Here is a 13,986-nt window from a genome sequence, read left to right as displayed (position 1 = left end):
CAGAGTCAGACGTGCATATCAGGACCCCAAAGTCCCTAACAACCTGGTATCAGAATCCAGAGTCGAGGTAGTAATATCCGTGCAAATATTACATATTAGTCCATAGTACTCGTACGAGTAGGCGGGATGCTGTCCGCAGTTGGGGATTCGGACCATTATGGGCTCTCCCAAGTAATTCCAGGCCTCGGCCGCCAACGACCACTCGCGAGAGGGACGGAATGACGGATTTTGTCCCCATTTGATCGGTCGTTGGGTGCATCCGCGCCATCGCAAGGACTATTATGAGGCACACAGTATTATATCACTCGTACACTAAATAAGTGTCCAGCTTGCAGGCTGGTCTTATTATTGATGGTCGATATCTTGGAAAGCTGCACTCCGCACGACTAGCCCGGTAGTCCCAGCGGCCAACGTCCGAAGCGGCTAGGTTGTCGACAACGCGGGGGCTAGGTAGAGCACTAGGAGGGCTAGCTTCGAGAAGCCAAAAGAATCAGTCGGAGAGAATCAGATTCGGGATAACGCGGTGCAAGTCCACCTCAAGGTTGCCTGATGGGCCTGTCAATAACTCCTCCATCTCGTCGATAGCTGCAGACTTGCATGCGGGTTGGGTGAGGCCTGTCAAATGGAAGCCATGGAACACGGTGCCCATGTCTCCATGTGGGACGAGCCAGAGGGACGGAATACAGATGTACCAAAGTACGTACTAGGACGTACTGGGCACCCGGCTGGCATCCCATTGGCCAATGGCGCAGCCGTTCCACCTGAAACCTAGCGCTGCATAAAGAGTATGGCCGAATGCACAGGTCGCAGTGAGCTCGTGTCGTCCAGCGCAAGTATCGGCCCTGGAGCACAAGAGATATGCCTGCTCTCCAGTGCAGCAGCGTGCATGGAGCACCGGCCCAGTGGTGTGGAGGATTAGCCCATCGTCATCTTATCGAGTGGGGGGAGGATGGTGTTCGCAGCATTGGTTACGATGGGCAAGTACTCCGTACGAGCGCGAGACGTGCCTGTAATGCCCTGTCTGCACAAAGTCAAGTCCACTGCAAGTACTAATGCATACCGTGTGCATTATCACCGCGACCTAGTTCATAAGTCTTGCCCAAAGCAGTAAGTTCATGTTCATAAACGCAGCTTCACGAGTTTATCCATGCCTCAGGCCACGACTATTGGATAAAGCCGACACATCTCAACTCGTACCTACCTAGGCAGGTGCAGTGTTCATCCTCGCTATTGCTTCGATTTGTCCAGAGTCCAGATGAGTCTTGCTGTTTCAGCCATGATTGACCTCGCATCGTCATCGTACAGCGCGCCGTTCCACTGACTCCATCCATCCCGTCGCCTTGGTCCAAGCGGATCCTACACAGTACTAGGTATTAACGCAGATATCTTGACACCACATACGGATACGAGGAGCAGTATTGGACGACCCAGACGGTCAAGCTGCGTCCTGCATCGCAAGCAGGCACAATCACATTCACACGTGCTCGGCCAGGCACTGCATGTGGCAAAATGTGCCAATGCAGGAACCGTGGCCGCCACCCAGCCACCATGCAGGAACCACGCATTTCTCAACCCAGTCACGAATTCGCTCAGTCGGTGCCAGGGATTGAGAATTTGACCACAGTACCGTGCCCTCAAGGTCGGTACTCGGTACGGTACATCAAGGCCCGGCCAACGGGCCAGTATCCCCGGAGTACCGGAGCCTAGGCGGTCGAAGGCAGTCCCAGACAGTCCCAGAGCCCTTGACCGAGCTTGGCCACTGGCGACGAAGCAATTCGCCCCATGGCTAACCCCATATCCGCTACTCCCCACAAGCGTTGGAACGTTGAACGAACCGCCTTGGTCGGTCAGTTTTCCGGCTATTAGTCCGCGACCACTGACGAACAAGCTCAGCCAGCAACAACACGCCGCTAGGCCACCCCGGTCTGGGCGCTCATCGCCGCTGGCTTCAGTGCGCTAAACAGCGAGCCACTCCACTGATCCTCGCCTTGACCATTCATTGACAATTGCGATTATGCATGTCGGGGTCGTGCTCTCGGCGACTATCGACGAGTGGTGGTCCGTGGGGAATGCTTTGTCCATGCATATGGGGCTCTCCCAATGAGCTTTTCGCCAGATCCTACGGATCAATGCGGGGAGGCGACAAGGTAAGTCCAAGTTTGCGAAGTGGATGGATTATTCGTCCTCCTCGTACGAATATTACCTACTAATACTACAAGTACGGCTATGGTACACATGCTATTAGTAACTACATAGTACTATGTAGTATGTACGTACGGAGTACATGCCAGTACGTACATGCATGGTACTAGCAGTGCGAGGTACGCCAACCATTCCAGCCTCTCAGCACACCTAAGCGGGGTGACAACGGGGAATACTACCACTTGTGAGCCAACAAACATCACAAGTGGATGTCAAGATATTCGCAACCAACAACTCGGCAGCATCTCAGTGTCCCAATGGCAGGCGGCTAAGAACCTGTTCAATTTTTCCGGCTATGGTACCGGGTATCTGGGGACTGATGGCAGCCGGGACCCACTGGTTACTGGTACATACGAAGTTGGTAATAACGATAACTTATTGAACTTATCGAATATTCTAACTACGCATTCCGGGAATGCTCTCCTGTTACAGGTTTTGAGAGAAGCCATGTTTTTCTCATGGCTTCCGGGCAATTATCCAGGGTCGGGTGTTCCGAATAATAATACCATTCTGCTCATACCCAAACGAGGAAGCAAAGTTGGGGGTACGAGTACCATCAAAGCAATACGAAGCATTGGAGATTCTCCTCGTAGCAGGCGGTACCTTGTATCACGGCGTATGCTACCGAGCGACAGACAACGAGATGGTACCAAGTTATCCCAATTCGTCCACAGCGCCCCAAGTCCCCGACCGGCGACCACAGCGACCAAGCGGGGCATGGGGGGCATCATCCCGCGATTCCCGCCTACGCGGTCTTGGGATGGCAGAGTGGAGCGCGCCAGCGGGTCGCTGGAGCCATACGTATGCAGCCTGGGGCACTGGCAACTTGGCAAGATAGCATTATCATATGCTACGATGGCTCGGATACGAAGAAGCAGCAATATGGTAGGTTATCAGTGGCCCGAGAAGTGGGCGACTGGTGGGCGACTGGTGGGCGACTAGAGGCGGCATGAGAATTAGCCGAGCTAGCGCAGGAACCAGCAGGGCAAAAGACCCTTGAGTTGTGGAGGTCGCAGAAGGGTTCACAGCTCAGACCGGCTCATCAAGCTTGACCTTGGGCTTCTTCTCTCACCACTGTCACGCAATCAATGGTCACCCCAGCGTGGGGTACTGTGGGCCAAGATCACCAGTCAGACGCAACATTGGCAGCCTTTTCGCACCTTGGTCGGAAAGCTGGCCGCCTATCATCCCGCGGCACTTGCTCGAGCGTGTCAGCCTTGAAGGACGCGATTCTTGCCTGTTCGGGCTCTCTGGATGGCGCATGGCTTCCAAGACTGACTCCCTCGCCCCAGTTGAACCACCTGGCGCCCAGCGGCGTACGAGTAATGATGTTACATAGTATCAAAGGTAGTACGACTAGTACTAGTATTGGGTACGACGTACTAGTACCTAATTCCGAAGTTGGGCCAACCCATATTAGGTACGGAGTACCTTAGTTGCAATAATAAGTCAGACAAGGCAGTGGAAGGAAGACTTTCGTCATATGCAGCCCAATCCAGATCCTATCAGCTAGCTCAAGCTTCCATATACGTGCATACATATCCGTACTTAGGTACTACATAACAGTAGTAGTACTCGTAGGTGCTGTGTAACAATGCACCCAGGAGCGCCGCTTGGTGGCAGTGACAAGTTATTTCTTTTTTTTTTGTATTACTATTTCACTTTCCAAACCAGCACCGATGCCACCTATGTACTATGTCATCTGCGTATATTAGTAATAACCGTGCCTCTTTCTATTCCTGTGGGGAGGATTAATAACAGTCAGCCGCTTCCCGCCTGTCATGTCAGCCCCCACCTCTAAACATAGTCACATTCTTCAACGACGTGCCGATATGGATCAAGACCCTGATCGCCAGCCTGGCTATTCTGATTGATATTCTCTCGGCATTCCAAATCCAGAGCCACCGGAGTATCAACGTGAGGCTCAGTACTACGATGGGTAGTATCACCCAGTCTGGAAGCTTCGGGACGCGCACCACGGCGGTGTACCTTAGCCCCGAGTAGAGAGTACTCATACAATTCGGCCCAGCTACCGACGAGAGACAATACGCAAGGCTTGGCAAGCGTACATCCGACTTCTCTTGCTTTTTGGCTTGGTACGCATTGGGTAGGTTTGCCCATTTCCTGGCGTTGCACTTCGCGCCGTGCACTCGGCATACACGAATGTGGGTGGGCGGCGAACTGGCCCAGGAGGCTTTGGTGCAGCCCCATATGGCCATGGCGTCGAGACATTGGCAATACTCGTACGCTCAATACAGGGCGATGGGGGAGGGGATGAATGACGATTCAGTCGATTGACGTCTGACGGCGCCCAAGTCGCCTAGGTGTCCCGCTGGCCGGTGTCTCAGACCCGTTGCGCGGGGGCCAGCACAAACAGCTTGCAGGACAGCCCAAAGCAGACCAGAGGTAGGGCGCGAGCCACCACTCGGTCCGTCACCCCCCTCCGGAAAACTCTGACGGTGGCCCAAGTGCATGCAATATAGTATTCGCGTCAACGTGGGCAGAGTCGTTGATGCCGCCGTCTGCCCATGGCACTGCCACGCGCCTTCCTCTCCCCTCCCTCTCCCCCTGCTGATGGCCGTTGTCGGCTGTTAGGGGATTCTGGGGAGTTGGCGCGCTCGGAGGTCGGCCGGGCGTTGATGACGGGTTGTCTGCTTCCTTTGCCTTGTTCTCCCAGTGAGACACCGAGTCGTATTTGGACGTGCCTCATATTTTCTTTTAATTTTTTTTTCCCCTTTCTGAGAGTTGAGCTGAGTGAGGCGGCAGTTGACTCGTGTACACGATGTACCGCCCCCCTCTTGGGTCCTCTTGGGTCTTGCCACGGCGCAGGATGGCGCAGGCGCGTCGCGGGTCGTGTTGTCTGGTCTGGCAGGTTGTCTGGCGCAGATTGTCTCGCAGCATCATCAACACCCTCAGCGCGTTCCCACAGTGGCACCCAGCCGACATTCGGCGGCGGCAGAGACTGGCCGGGCCGCTGTGGAAGGACGGGTCGCGGACTCGGAGCCCACCTCTAGACAAGTCTCAGGGCAGACATGAGAGAGGTTCGTCAGGGCTGTCAGGGCTGTCAGGCTGCAAGGCTGGCGACTGTCGGACGGGACTCATTCGGCGGATCCGCGGTACCGAATTTTGTCTTGTACTCTATTTGTAAAAGCCCCAGTCTCGGTTGTGCCGTTGAAAGTCTTGGATCGGGATGGGCTGCCGTAAAACCTGGCGTCGTCAAGTGACGAGCCAGTTTCAGGCGGGCTATTCGGCAGACAGCATCGTCGAATTGGGCAGTTTCAGCACTGCCCAGGAACACCAATTACCCCATTGGCGGGCTTCAATCGTGCTCACGTCCCTGTCCGGTTTCTTTTCCTCGTGGGGTAGGCGGAATCATCTTTGGCGGTGCTCTTGTGAGATTGGCTGAAGACATCGTCAACTTCCCAAAGTGAACGGTGAAATTGGAGACAACACCCGCTTTGAGACTTACCGCTTGGGCCACATAGAAGTGACACAATCCAAAAGGAATCCACAGAGTTGAATTTGAAAGGAGGCAAACTGAAGGCATTGATAGGATAGTATGTGGCCTGATGAGTGATGTGTTCGAAGCTCGAAGCTCTTGGCTACAGGGTAACGCATCATCGTGCCCCACCGACTCGAGGCCCCAGCCACATTTTTTTTTTTTAAACTTCTTACGTGCCAGCCACCCGCTATAAGCCACATCATAGGCGCCCATTGGGCCTCAACATCGAATAAGCTTCCCAACCTCCTTGGCAGCAGGATACGAGCCAGGCCACGTCCCTGGCGCCGCCCTTGGCTCCAGGGCCCTCCCCGGGAATTCTACAGCGGCTCTGGCCAGTGCCAATCATGTGCACGGGAACCGCCGGGATCTCAGGGTCTGAGACGCTTGGGCCTAGGAAGCTCCAGAAACCTGATGACGACGCCGAAGTTCGAGAGTGAAGCTGCGCGGTGGCTGGGCAATTGGGCGTTGCAAAGTTCACATGCACCCCCGTTGATATACCTCGTACATCAGCACCCAGCCTTCCTGCCGGTCGTAACGTCCTTTGTCTTCTTCGATTGCCTGATAAGCAAACCTTGAATTGCGACAGACTTCCCAAGTCCCATCATCTGCCTACCCCTCGTACTCCGTACATCGCCATGAGTCTCTGGCGGAGCAGCCTCGCCGCCCTCGCGGCTCTGATGGCGGGCTCAGCAACTGCACAGACCTGGTCCAACTGCAATCCCCTCAACTCTGGTAAGTCTTTTGTTTCAATACAATTATTACCAGTTGGAGTACGAAGAACTCACACGGACCGTCTCAGGTGACTGCCCGCCAAACAACGCCCTCGGCATGACCATCAATGTCGACTTCACCAAAGGCGAGGTCAATTCTTTCGCCGCGTCCGGCTCCCCTAGCTACGGCGACGATGGCGCCTCCTTCACCGTCTCCCAGGGCGGCGACGCGCCCCAGCTCACCTCGCTCTTCACAATTATGTTCGGCCGCGTCGAGATCACCATGAAGGCCGCCCCCGGCGCCGGCATCGTCTCCTCGCTTGTCCTCGAGTCCGACACCCTTGACGAGATTGACATTGAGTGGCTCGGCTCCCAACCCGACAAGATGCAATCCAACTACTTCGGCAAGGGCCAGACCACCACCTACAATCGCGGCCAGTTCCACGACGTCTCTGGCACCCAGACCCAGTGGATCACTTACACCGTCGATTGGACCAAGGACCGCATCGTCTGGATGGCCGACGGCACCGTCCTTCGCGAGCTGGCCGCCTCCGACGCCGAGGACAACCAGTACCCCCAGACCCCGATGCAGGTCAAGTTCGGCGCCTGGGCCGGTGGTGATCCCAACCACAACCCTCCCGGCACCGTCAAGTGGGCCGGCGGGCCGACCGACTACTCCCAGGGGCCCTTCTCCATGATGGTCCAGCGCGTCTCCATCACCGACTACTCTACGGGGACTAAGTACCGCTACACCGACAACTCGGGCTCCTGGGAGTCCATCGAGGCCATCGACGGCGAGGTCAACGGCAACATTGACAACAAGGACGCCGTCACCGTCACCGCCACCGCCCTGGGCTCCACCGTGGCCACCGACGTCTCCGTCCCCGTGGGCGGCATTGCCAACGATGGCAGCTCTGCCACCGCCACCCAGACGGGCTGGCCCTGGGAGGGCGACTCCAACCCGACCGCCGCCGCCATCCCCTCTGGCTGGATCATGACCTCCGAGGGCAAGCTCATGCCCTCGAGCTCGTCCACGGTGCGCCCGCCGCGGGCGGCTGCCCTCCTCTTGGCGCCGCTCCTGGGGGCGTTGGCCCTGAGGAGATGGATCCTCTAAAAAAGAAAAAGAACCTACCTTTGGTCTTCCCCTACGGAGCACCATGACGACAACGACACACACCCACATACACACACGAACGAACAAACACACGGACATCGATTGTATACATTCATACATACTGTACATACTGGCTTGGGAGCACAGCAACACAGCGTTTTGCATTTTGGTAGGACAACCCATAGAGACGGGCCAGATGGAGGGAGGGTAACCTCACCGCCGGGAACCCAAACGAACGGACGTGGTCACATAAGGGTGCCGCAGTATTGTGGGAAGATTGCATGTTTGGCGCATTACTGAGCATTTACGGGTATCACAACAAGCGAGCGAGCGGCAGAGCGCAATTGCATGAAATTTGGCACGGTTTATGAGATAGATTGTGGTAGTACTATACCGGGACCCACAGGTACTTAGGTAGTAAGTAGGCAGGGATATTCGGCGAAGGTTACAGACGTACTTAATGATACGATTGCACAAAGCATGGCTTGACTTGGAGCCTCTCTTGAAAGCAGAAAGTTAATTGATCTTTTATTTTAGGTAATGCTACTCCCACATGTGATCGATATCCACTTGCTGTTCGTCCTCTATCATCCCAACATAGACATCTACCCCAGGCGTGGGATATATATATATACATATATATATACCATCGCCGGCGATTTGGCGAGAAGCCCAACCGCGAATGCTGCCTCGCCAGAAGCTCAGATCGCCTGTGCACTGGTTCGGGTGCACCCAGCTGACCGTTTGTCAGCTTTGCGTGTGTATCGTGATTTACTCCGAAGACGTGACCTCCTCTAATTGTATCGTATGTGTTGCACCGCCTCAGTAACAATAGAACCTTCCCAAAGGTGAAATTCATCAAAGCAGATAAAAACCGACTCGGAAGATTCAAAACAACTGGCAGATACCCGGTTGGGGATTGCCAAGCCTGGTCTATCCGTTAATACGTGAAACTGCATCCTTTTTGGGCTGTCAAGTGCATCCAAACATTTGCGCCACGTGAGTCCATTTCTTCAATCTAGAACTTGCGGGATTAGAAGGTCCAATCGTCCGTGTCCTCGACGGATTTGATGGCCCATCGGAACTTGTCCCGGAGGGTCTTGGAGAAGAACTTCTCGATCGGGACGTCGAACTTCTTGGCGAATACGACCGTCAAGCGTGGATCGATGTAGTTCTGTTGACCATGTTAGTTGAGCTTGCCTAAATGCTAAATAGGGGCGGGGGTTAATCACAATCTTGGAAGTACCCAGGGCAACCTCCTTGTTGCCGTCGCGATCTTCGGCCTGCGTCTCAAGCACTCTCGCGCGCTCGTCAAGTTTCTCGATGGCCTTCATGTACTTATCCACCGTGGGACCTTTGCCCTCAGGCTCAACCTTGCCGGTCTTGTTCTCCTTCTTGTACTTGGCTTCCATCTCCTTGACCACTTGGAGGCGCTCTTTAAGCATCTTCTCGGGCATCGGCTTCTCCTTGTTCTCCTTGAGCTTCTCATTTTCCTTCTCGAACTTCTTGGTGATTTTAGTGCGCTCTTGTTCAACCAGGAACTCCTGGTGATCCTCTATCCAAGCGTCGTCAAGCTCATCATCCAATTGGAACCAGGAAGCCCCCTTCTTCTTCTTCTGGGAAGGATCTATAGCTAGGATCATCTGCTTCGTCCGCCATTTCTGATATCTGAAGCCCTTGATCTGTTTCACTGTGTTAGCCACGGCGCTATTGCCTCTGAGGCTGATGAAGATGATGACTTACTCTGTCCCCAAGCTTCTGCATCTGCTGATCGTGACTGGCGCCAACTGTACGCTTATGGTTGCAAAGGATTGCAACTTTACGATTGCAGTCGTTGTACAGTTTGACCTTCTCAGCAATCGTGCCACGAGACCGGGGGTCACTCTGGAGCTCGTTGAGCAGCCTCGACATGGTAATGGAGGCATTGTAGGTACGGAACACCTTGGCAGTCAAACCCGGCATGTAGCTGTTCAGGTGCTTGTTCAGCTGCGATGTCTGCGAAGAAGGTTAGCGAAAATTGGTAATCCCAAGTGATTGGGGCCCCACGCACATTCAATCGATCGAAGATATCATCGCCGTCAGTCTTCGGTGGCTTTTTGAACAGCTTCAAGTTCTTGAAAACCTGGGGGATAACTTCGGCAGTCTCGTTGTATCGAATACTGTCTTTACCCAAGAAGTCGAAGGTGACCTTGTTGGGAGGTTCGAGGGTGATGTGCTCGTACTTCAGCGAGCAGCAACCGACGGTTTCGGCCTCATTCTCGGTGTCCTTCTCATTGCCGGCTCTGAGGGCGAGCTCATCGATAAGGTACATTGCCGTGGCTCTCTGACGGTCGGCCATCACGTCGCTCTTGAGCTCCTTTGAGTAGTCGCTGCGAATCTTCTTGATGTGCTTCTTCAGCTCCCGAGCCTTTTCAAACTTCTTGTAGTCGCTCTGCCCCTTCACATCGCTGGAGGCGGCGAGCATGACATACTTGTAGGCGCCGTTGATGTTTTCTTGCCAAGTGGCAAGCCAGGTAGCCTTCTGATCATGCTGGACCGACTTCCACTTGTGGCCCTTGGGGGGTTCCGGAACCTTGGCGTCCTTGCCGATGTTGATGGTGATCTGCTCAGGCAGAACCCGTGTCTTGACCTTGCCAGTCTTGGGATGCTCACCACGACCACGGAAGAGGCCTGGAGGTTCGACCCTGAAGTTGCCGACCTTCTGCTTTCTGCCATCCCATAGACAGTGGACAAAGGGCGCCTCGAGCTCCTCCTTCTTCTTTTTCGCGGCTTCCTTTTCCTCCTTGGACATGTTCTTGGTCTTGGTGGCCTCCGTTTTGGCAATCCAGTATTCGGCCATTTTCGAGAAATCACACTTGTCAAGGCTCTTGATCTGAACCTTGTTCCCCTGGGAATCGGTCGCACCATACTTCTTGATATACTCTGAGAAGTCGTTGAAGAAGTTTTCTCGGAATTTTGGGTTCTCCAAGTGGTGAGAAGAACCGGGGGTCATCATCGAGACCCAGAAGGTGGCCACCTCCTCTGCTTCGACACTCAGATTGACCGGCTTGCCATCATAGTACATCTTGATATTCTTGGGAAGCGGCTCGTACTCGGGCGCGAATAGCACACCGTTGTGTTCGAGGGTCTGCCATTTGATGCTGTCGTCTTCCGGCTTGGGGGCATCCCACCATCGGTATTCCTCCTCGTCTTCCTCACTGGCATCTTTCGATTTGCCCTTCTTGAAATTCTTGCTTGGGGTTGCCGCGGCGGAGGCCGGCTTGCCCTTCTTTACAGCAGCGACGGGCTTGGACTTTTTCGAGATCGGAGCATCGGAATCCGACTCCTCCTTCTTGACACCGTTTGACTTCCTCTTGGCTGAGGATCCGATCGACTTGCGATTAGTCGAGGATTTCGCCATAGGCTTGTCGTCATCAGACTCGTCCTTGATAGCCTTCTTCGGCTTAACTGCATTGGACTCCTTCTTGTTGAGGGTTGCCTTTTTCTTGGCCAGCTTAGAACCCAGTGGTGCCTCGTCGTCGGAAGAATCGGACACGGCAGTCTCCTTCCGGGGGGGAAGTTTCTTGGCTCTTGATTTGTTGATGGGCTCGTCGTCCGAATCCGATTCCACAACCTTGGTGTTGGGCTTTTGACGTTTGGCCTAGCGCAGGAAGTCAGCATAGCTTCATCGATATCCAATTTTTCCCCGGGCCACGCACTAGTGGCTGAGCGCCATCGCTGTCGGATTCATCCTTGTAGCTTGTCTTCGAAATGGACGTGCGCGACTTCCTCTTATTCCCATTAGTCGCAGGCGAATCGATGTCCATCTTGTCGGCCTTGGCTGTGCCGTTGAGTGCAGGTGACCAGGAAGAGCTGGTGCCGTTCTGGTTTTCGGCGCGGGAAACTTTTGAAGCTGCGATATCGAAAATCGGTCAGAAAGGGTGCCAAATGGCCCAAGGGCGGAAGCTAGCAAGCTTTGCAGAAGGAAAGAAACGAGGCAAAGGGGAGACCCAGCTGAGAAAAAAAAACCAGGCTGAGAGGGTGGTGGTGCACTGGGTGAGAGCGGCGAGTCTCCAATCAACGCGTCCCAGACCCTCAAGAGTGCGGCCAAGGCTTGAAGAAGCATGGGGGGGGGGGGGGAAAGGTGACAGGTGCAGCTACGAAAATGGAAAATAGATCAACTCACTATGGCCGTTTGGTCTCGAGAGAGGCTGATCGTCGTCGGAGCTGTCAGAGCTCATCTTGTCGGGTGGGTGCAGCGTGGCCGCGGATCAGGACCAGGGAGCTGGTTCGCCAGATGACGTGGGAATAGCGGCAAGAGAGTTGAGCAGAAAGAGAAGTTGAGGACCTAGTGGAGGAAGGTATAGAGGTGGGCGAGCCACCCCGTTGAGGCCAATAAGTCGGGCGCTGGGTAGGGTCGCGCCTCGTAAGAAATTGTTGAAAGAGAGGAGGGATGAAACGGAGGAAGAAGAGGAAGAGGTCGAAAGGCTGGAATGGACCCAAGGAAAGGCGACTAGAGACTTGGGTGAGGCTTCCTTTCTGACGGCGCGAACTTCCGAGGGTCGAGGGTACGTACCGCCGCCCACCGACCACTAAACGACCACTGATGTCCACTGATGTCCACTGTTGGCCACTGCTGGCCACTGATGGCCACTGACGGCTACTGATAGCCACTGACAGGCACCAGCAGGCCCACTGAATACCGCCAATAGCGCCTCAGGCACCCCAACGTCTCACTCTCGTCGGAGCCTTCAGCCTCCAGAGGCGGCACCTATGGGGTCACGTGAGCCCCTGCTCCGCCCGCGAATTTGCCGGGAAAATGGCGAGGTGAGCAAAACCATCGATCGGGACAGCATCCAACCTCACCCTACGAAAGGCAACCACTCCCCCATCAATTGATCCGTCGGCACGAATCAATTGAGCCACCGTCGGCAGAGGCTCAATTTCCTTCTTCGCAATCGTCAAGATGCTGTCCCGCACGGCCCGCCCGGCTCTCCGCGTTGCGGCTGCAGCTCCCGCTCGGTAAGTCGACGAGAATTTGTTTGCCGAGGAGCTTGGGTTGGGAGGAAACGGAATGGGGGGAAACGAGGCATCGGCCAACAGCGCAGACGACCGGCACGGAGGACATCTACGGGGTGGATTCGGACGCTTGGGAAGGGCCCCTTTTGCTGATGTGAATCTTTTTTCCAGGGCTGCCGCCGCCCCCAGCGGTGTTGCTGGCTACGCGACGCTCCGAGAGATCGAAGGCCGTCTCAAGTCCATGAACAACATGAAGAAGATCACCAACACCATGAAGGTCGTCGCCTCCACCAAGCTCACCCGTGCGACCCGCTCCATGGACGAGTCCCGCAAATACGGCCAGACCGCCCAGGAGGTCTTCGACGCCGCCGAGACTACCGCCCCCGAGACCGAGGAGCCCAAGTCGCTCATCATCGTCTGCTCCTCCGACCGTGGTCTCTGCGGTGGTATTCACTCCGGTCTCAGCCGCCGCATCCGCAAGATGTTCGCTGAGCAGGGCGCCGCCTCCGACCTTGTCGTCATCGGCGAGAAGTGCCGCGCCCAGCTGTCGCGTTCCAACGCCAAGAACATCCAGCTCACCTTCTCTGGCATCGGCCGCAACGTTCCCACCTTCGCCGATGCCCAGGCCATCGCCGACCAGGTCTCTCTCCTGCCGACCCAGTACACCGACGTCAAGATCCTCTACAACAAGTTCGTAAACGCCACGAGCTTCGACATTGCCATGATTGAGGCATTTTCCGAGGAGGCCATCACCCAGTCCCGTAAGTAGAATTGAAGGAGAGCAATTGCTGGAGACATTTTCTGACACGTGCGACAATAGCCAACTTCTCCGCCTTCGAGGTCGAGGAGGAGGCCCTTTCCAACCTCCGCGAGTACAGCCTTGCTAACTCCATCTTCTGGGCCCTTGCCGAGGGTCACGCCTCCGAGATGTCCTCCCGACGAAACGCCATGGACGTACGTTTTTCTCCCTCATCTCAAATTACCTCAATGTCCGGTATACTGACGAAATTTCCCCGCAGAATGCTACCAAGAACGCTGGTGAGATGATTGGCAAGCTCCAGATTCAGTACAACCGTACCCGCCAGGCCGTCATTACCGGCGAGCTGGTCGAGATTATTACCGGTGCCACCGCCTCGGAGGACATGTAAAGCTTCTTGGGCGATGTGTCCAGCAGGAAATAGAACCTCTTTTCCTTTGTACCAAACCCAACTCGGTGGCCCACCCGCGGCTACCACTATGTATCAGAGACCTCAATATATTCCCTAGTAGACCATACGGGCACGCGTCGAGTGTTTGACTTTGTTTTTGCTTTTCAATGATTTCGACACAACTATGTGTCTACAAGTTTATACTTAGTCCTTCGAGGATGCTTTCGCATCTGTTCCCAACGCCTCAGTCCCATTGTCGATGCAGCCAGTCAGAACACTTCCCCCCCCCAGAACCAGCCATGCAGCGCCAAA

The 13,986-nt window shown here is 55.0% G+C and overlaps 3 protein-coding genes across 3 annotated transcripts; 2 read left to right on the top strand and 1 right to left on the bottom strand.

Annotated features, from left to right (window-relative positions):
• Positions 1-6,339: 6,339 nt before the first annotated feature.
• Positions 6,340-7,528, top strand: CRH1 (concanavalin A-like lectin/glucanase domain-containing protein; the record flags this gene model as incomplete). Its single annotated transcript, XM_083190400.1, has 2 exons — positions 6,340-6,436; positions 6,504-7,528. 2 exons carry the CDS (start codon positions 6,340-6,342, stop codon positions 7,526-7,528), a joined length of 1,122 nt encoding a protein of 373 aa, XP_083054259.1.
• Positions 7,529-8,561: 1,033 nt separating this feature from the next.
• TOP1 (DNA topoisomerase 1) lies at positions 8,562-11,748 on the bottom strand (the record flags this gene model as incomplete). The annotated part of the gene is made up of 6 exons (XM_083190399.1): positions 8,562-8,702; positions 8,761-9,210; positions 9,272-9,523; positions 9,579-11,168; positions 11,227-11,420; positions 11,694-11,748. The coding sequence occupies 6 exons, from the start codon at positions 11,746-11,748 to the stop codon at positions 8,562-8,564; spliced, it is 2,682 nt and encodes an 893-aa protein (XP_083054258.1).
• Positions 11,749-12,473: 725 nt separating this feature from the next.
• ATP3 (F1F0 ATP synthase subunit gamma) lies at positions 12,474-13,674 on the top strand (the record flags this gene model as incomplete). Its single annotated transcript, XM_083190398.1, has 4 exons — positions 12,474-12,529; positions 12,698-13,287; positions 13,347-13,480; positions 13,546-13,674. 4 exons carry the CDS (start codon positions 12,474-12,476, stop codon positions 13,672-13,674), a joined length of 909 nt encoding a protein of 302 aa, XP_083054257.1.
• Between the last annotated feature and the right edge of the window lie 312 nt (positions 13,675-13,986).

This window comes from Amphichorda felina (genome assembly GCF_050947745.1).
Source record: "Amphichorda felina strain 45539 chromosome Unknown scaffold_1, whole genome shotgun sequence".
NCBI classification, from domain to species: Eukaryota; Fungi; Ascomycota; class Sordariomycetes; order Hypocreales; family Bionectriaceae; genus Amphichorda; species Amphichorda felina.
The sequence above is the reverse complement of the archived record's forward strand: the minus strand, read 5'-3'. Positions and strand labels throughout refer to the sequence as shown.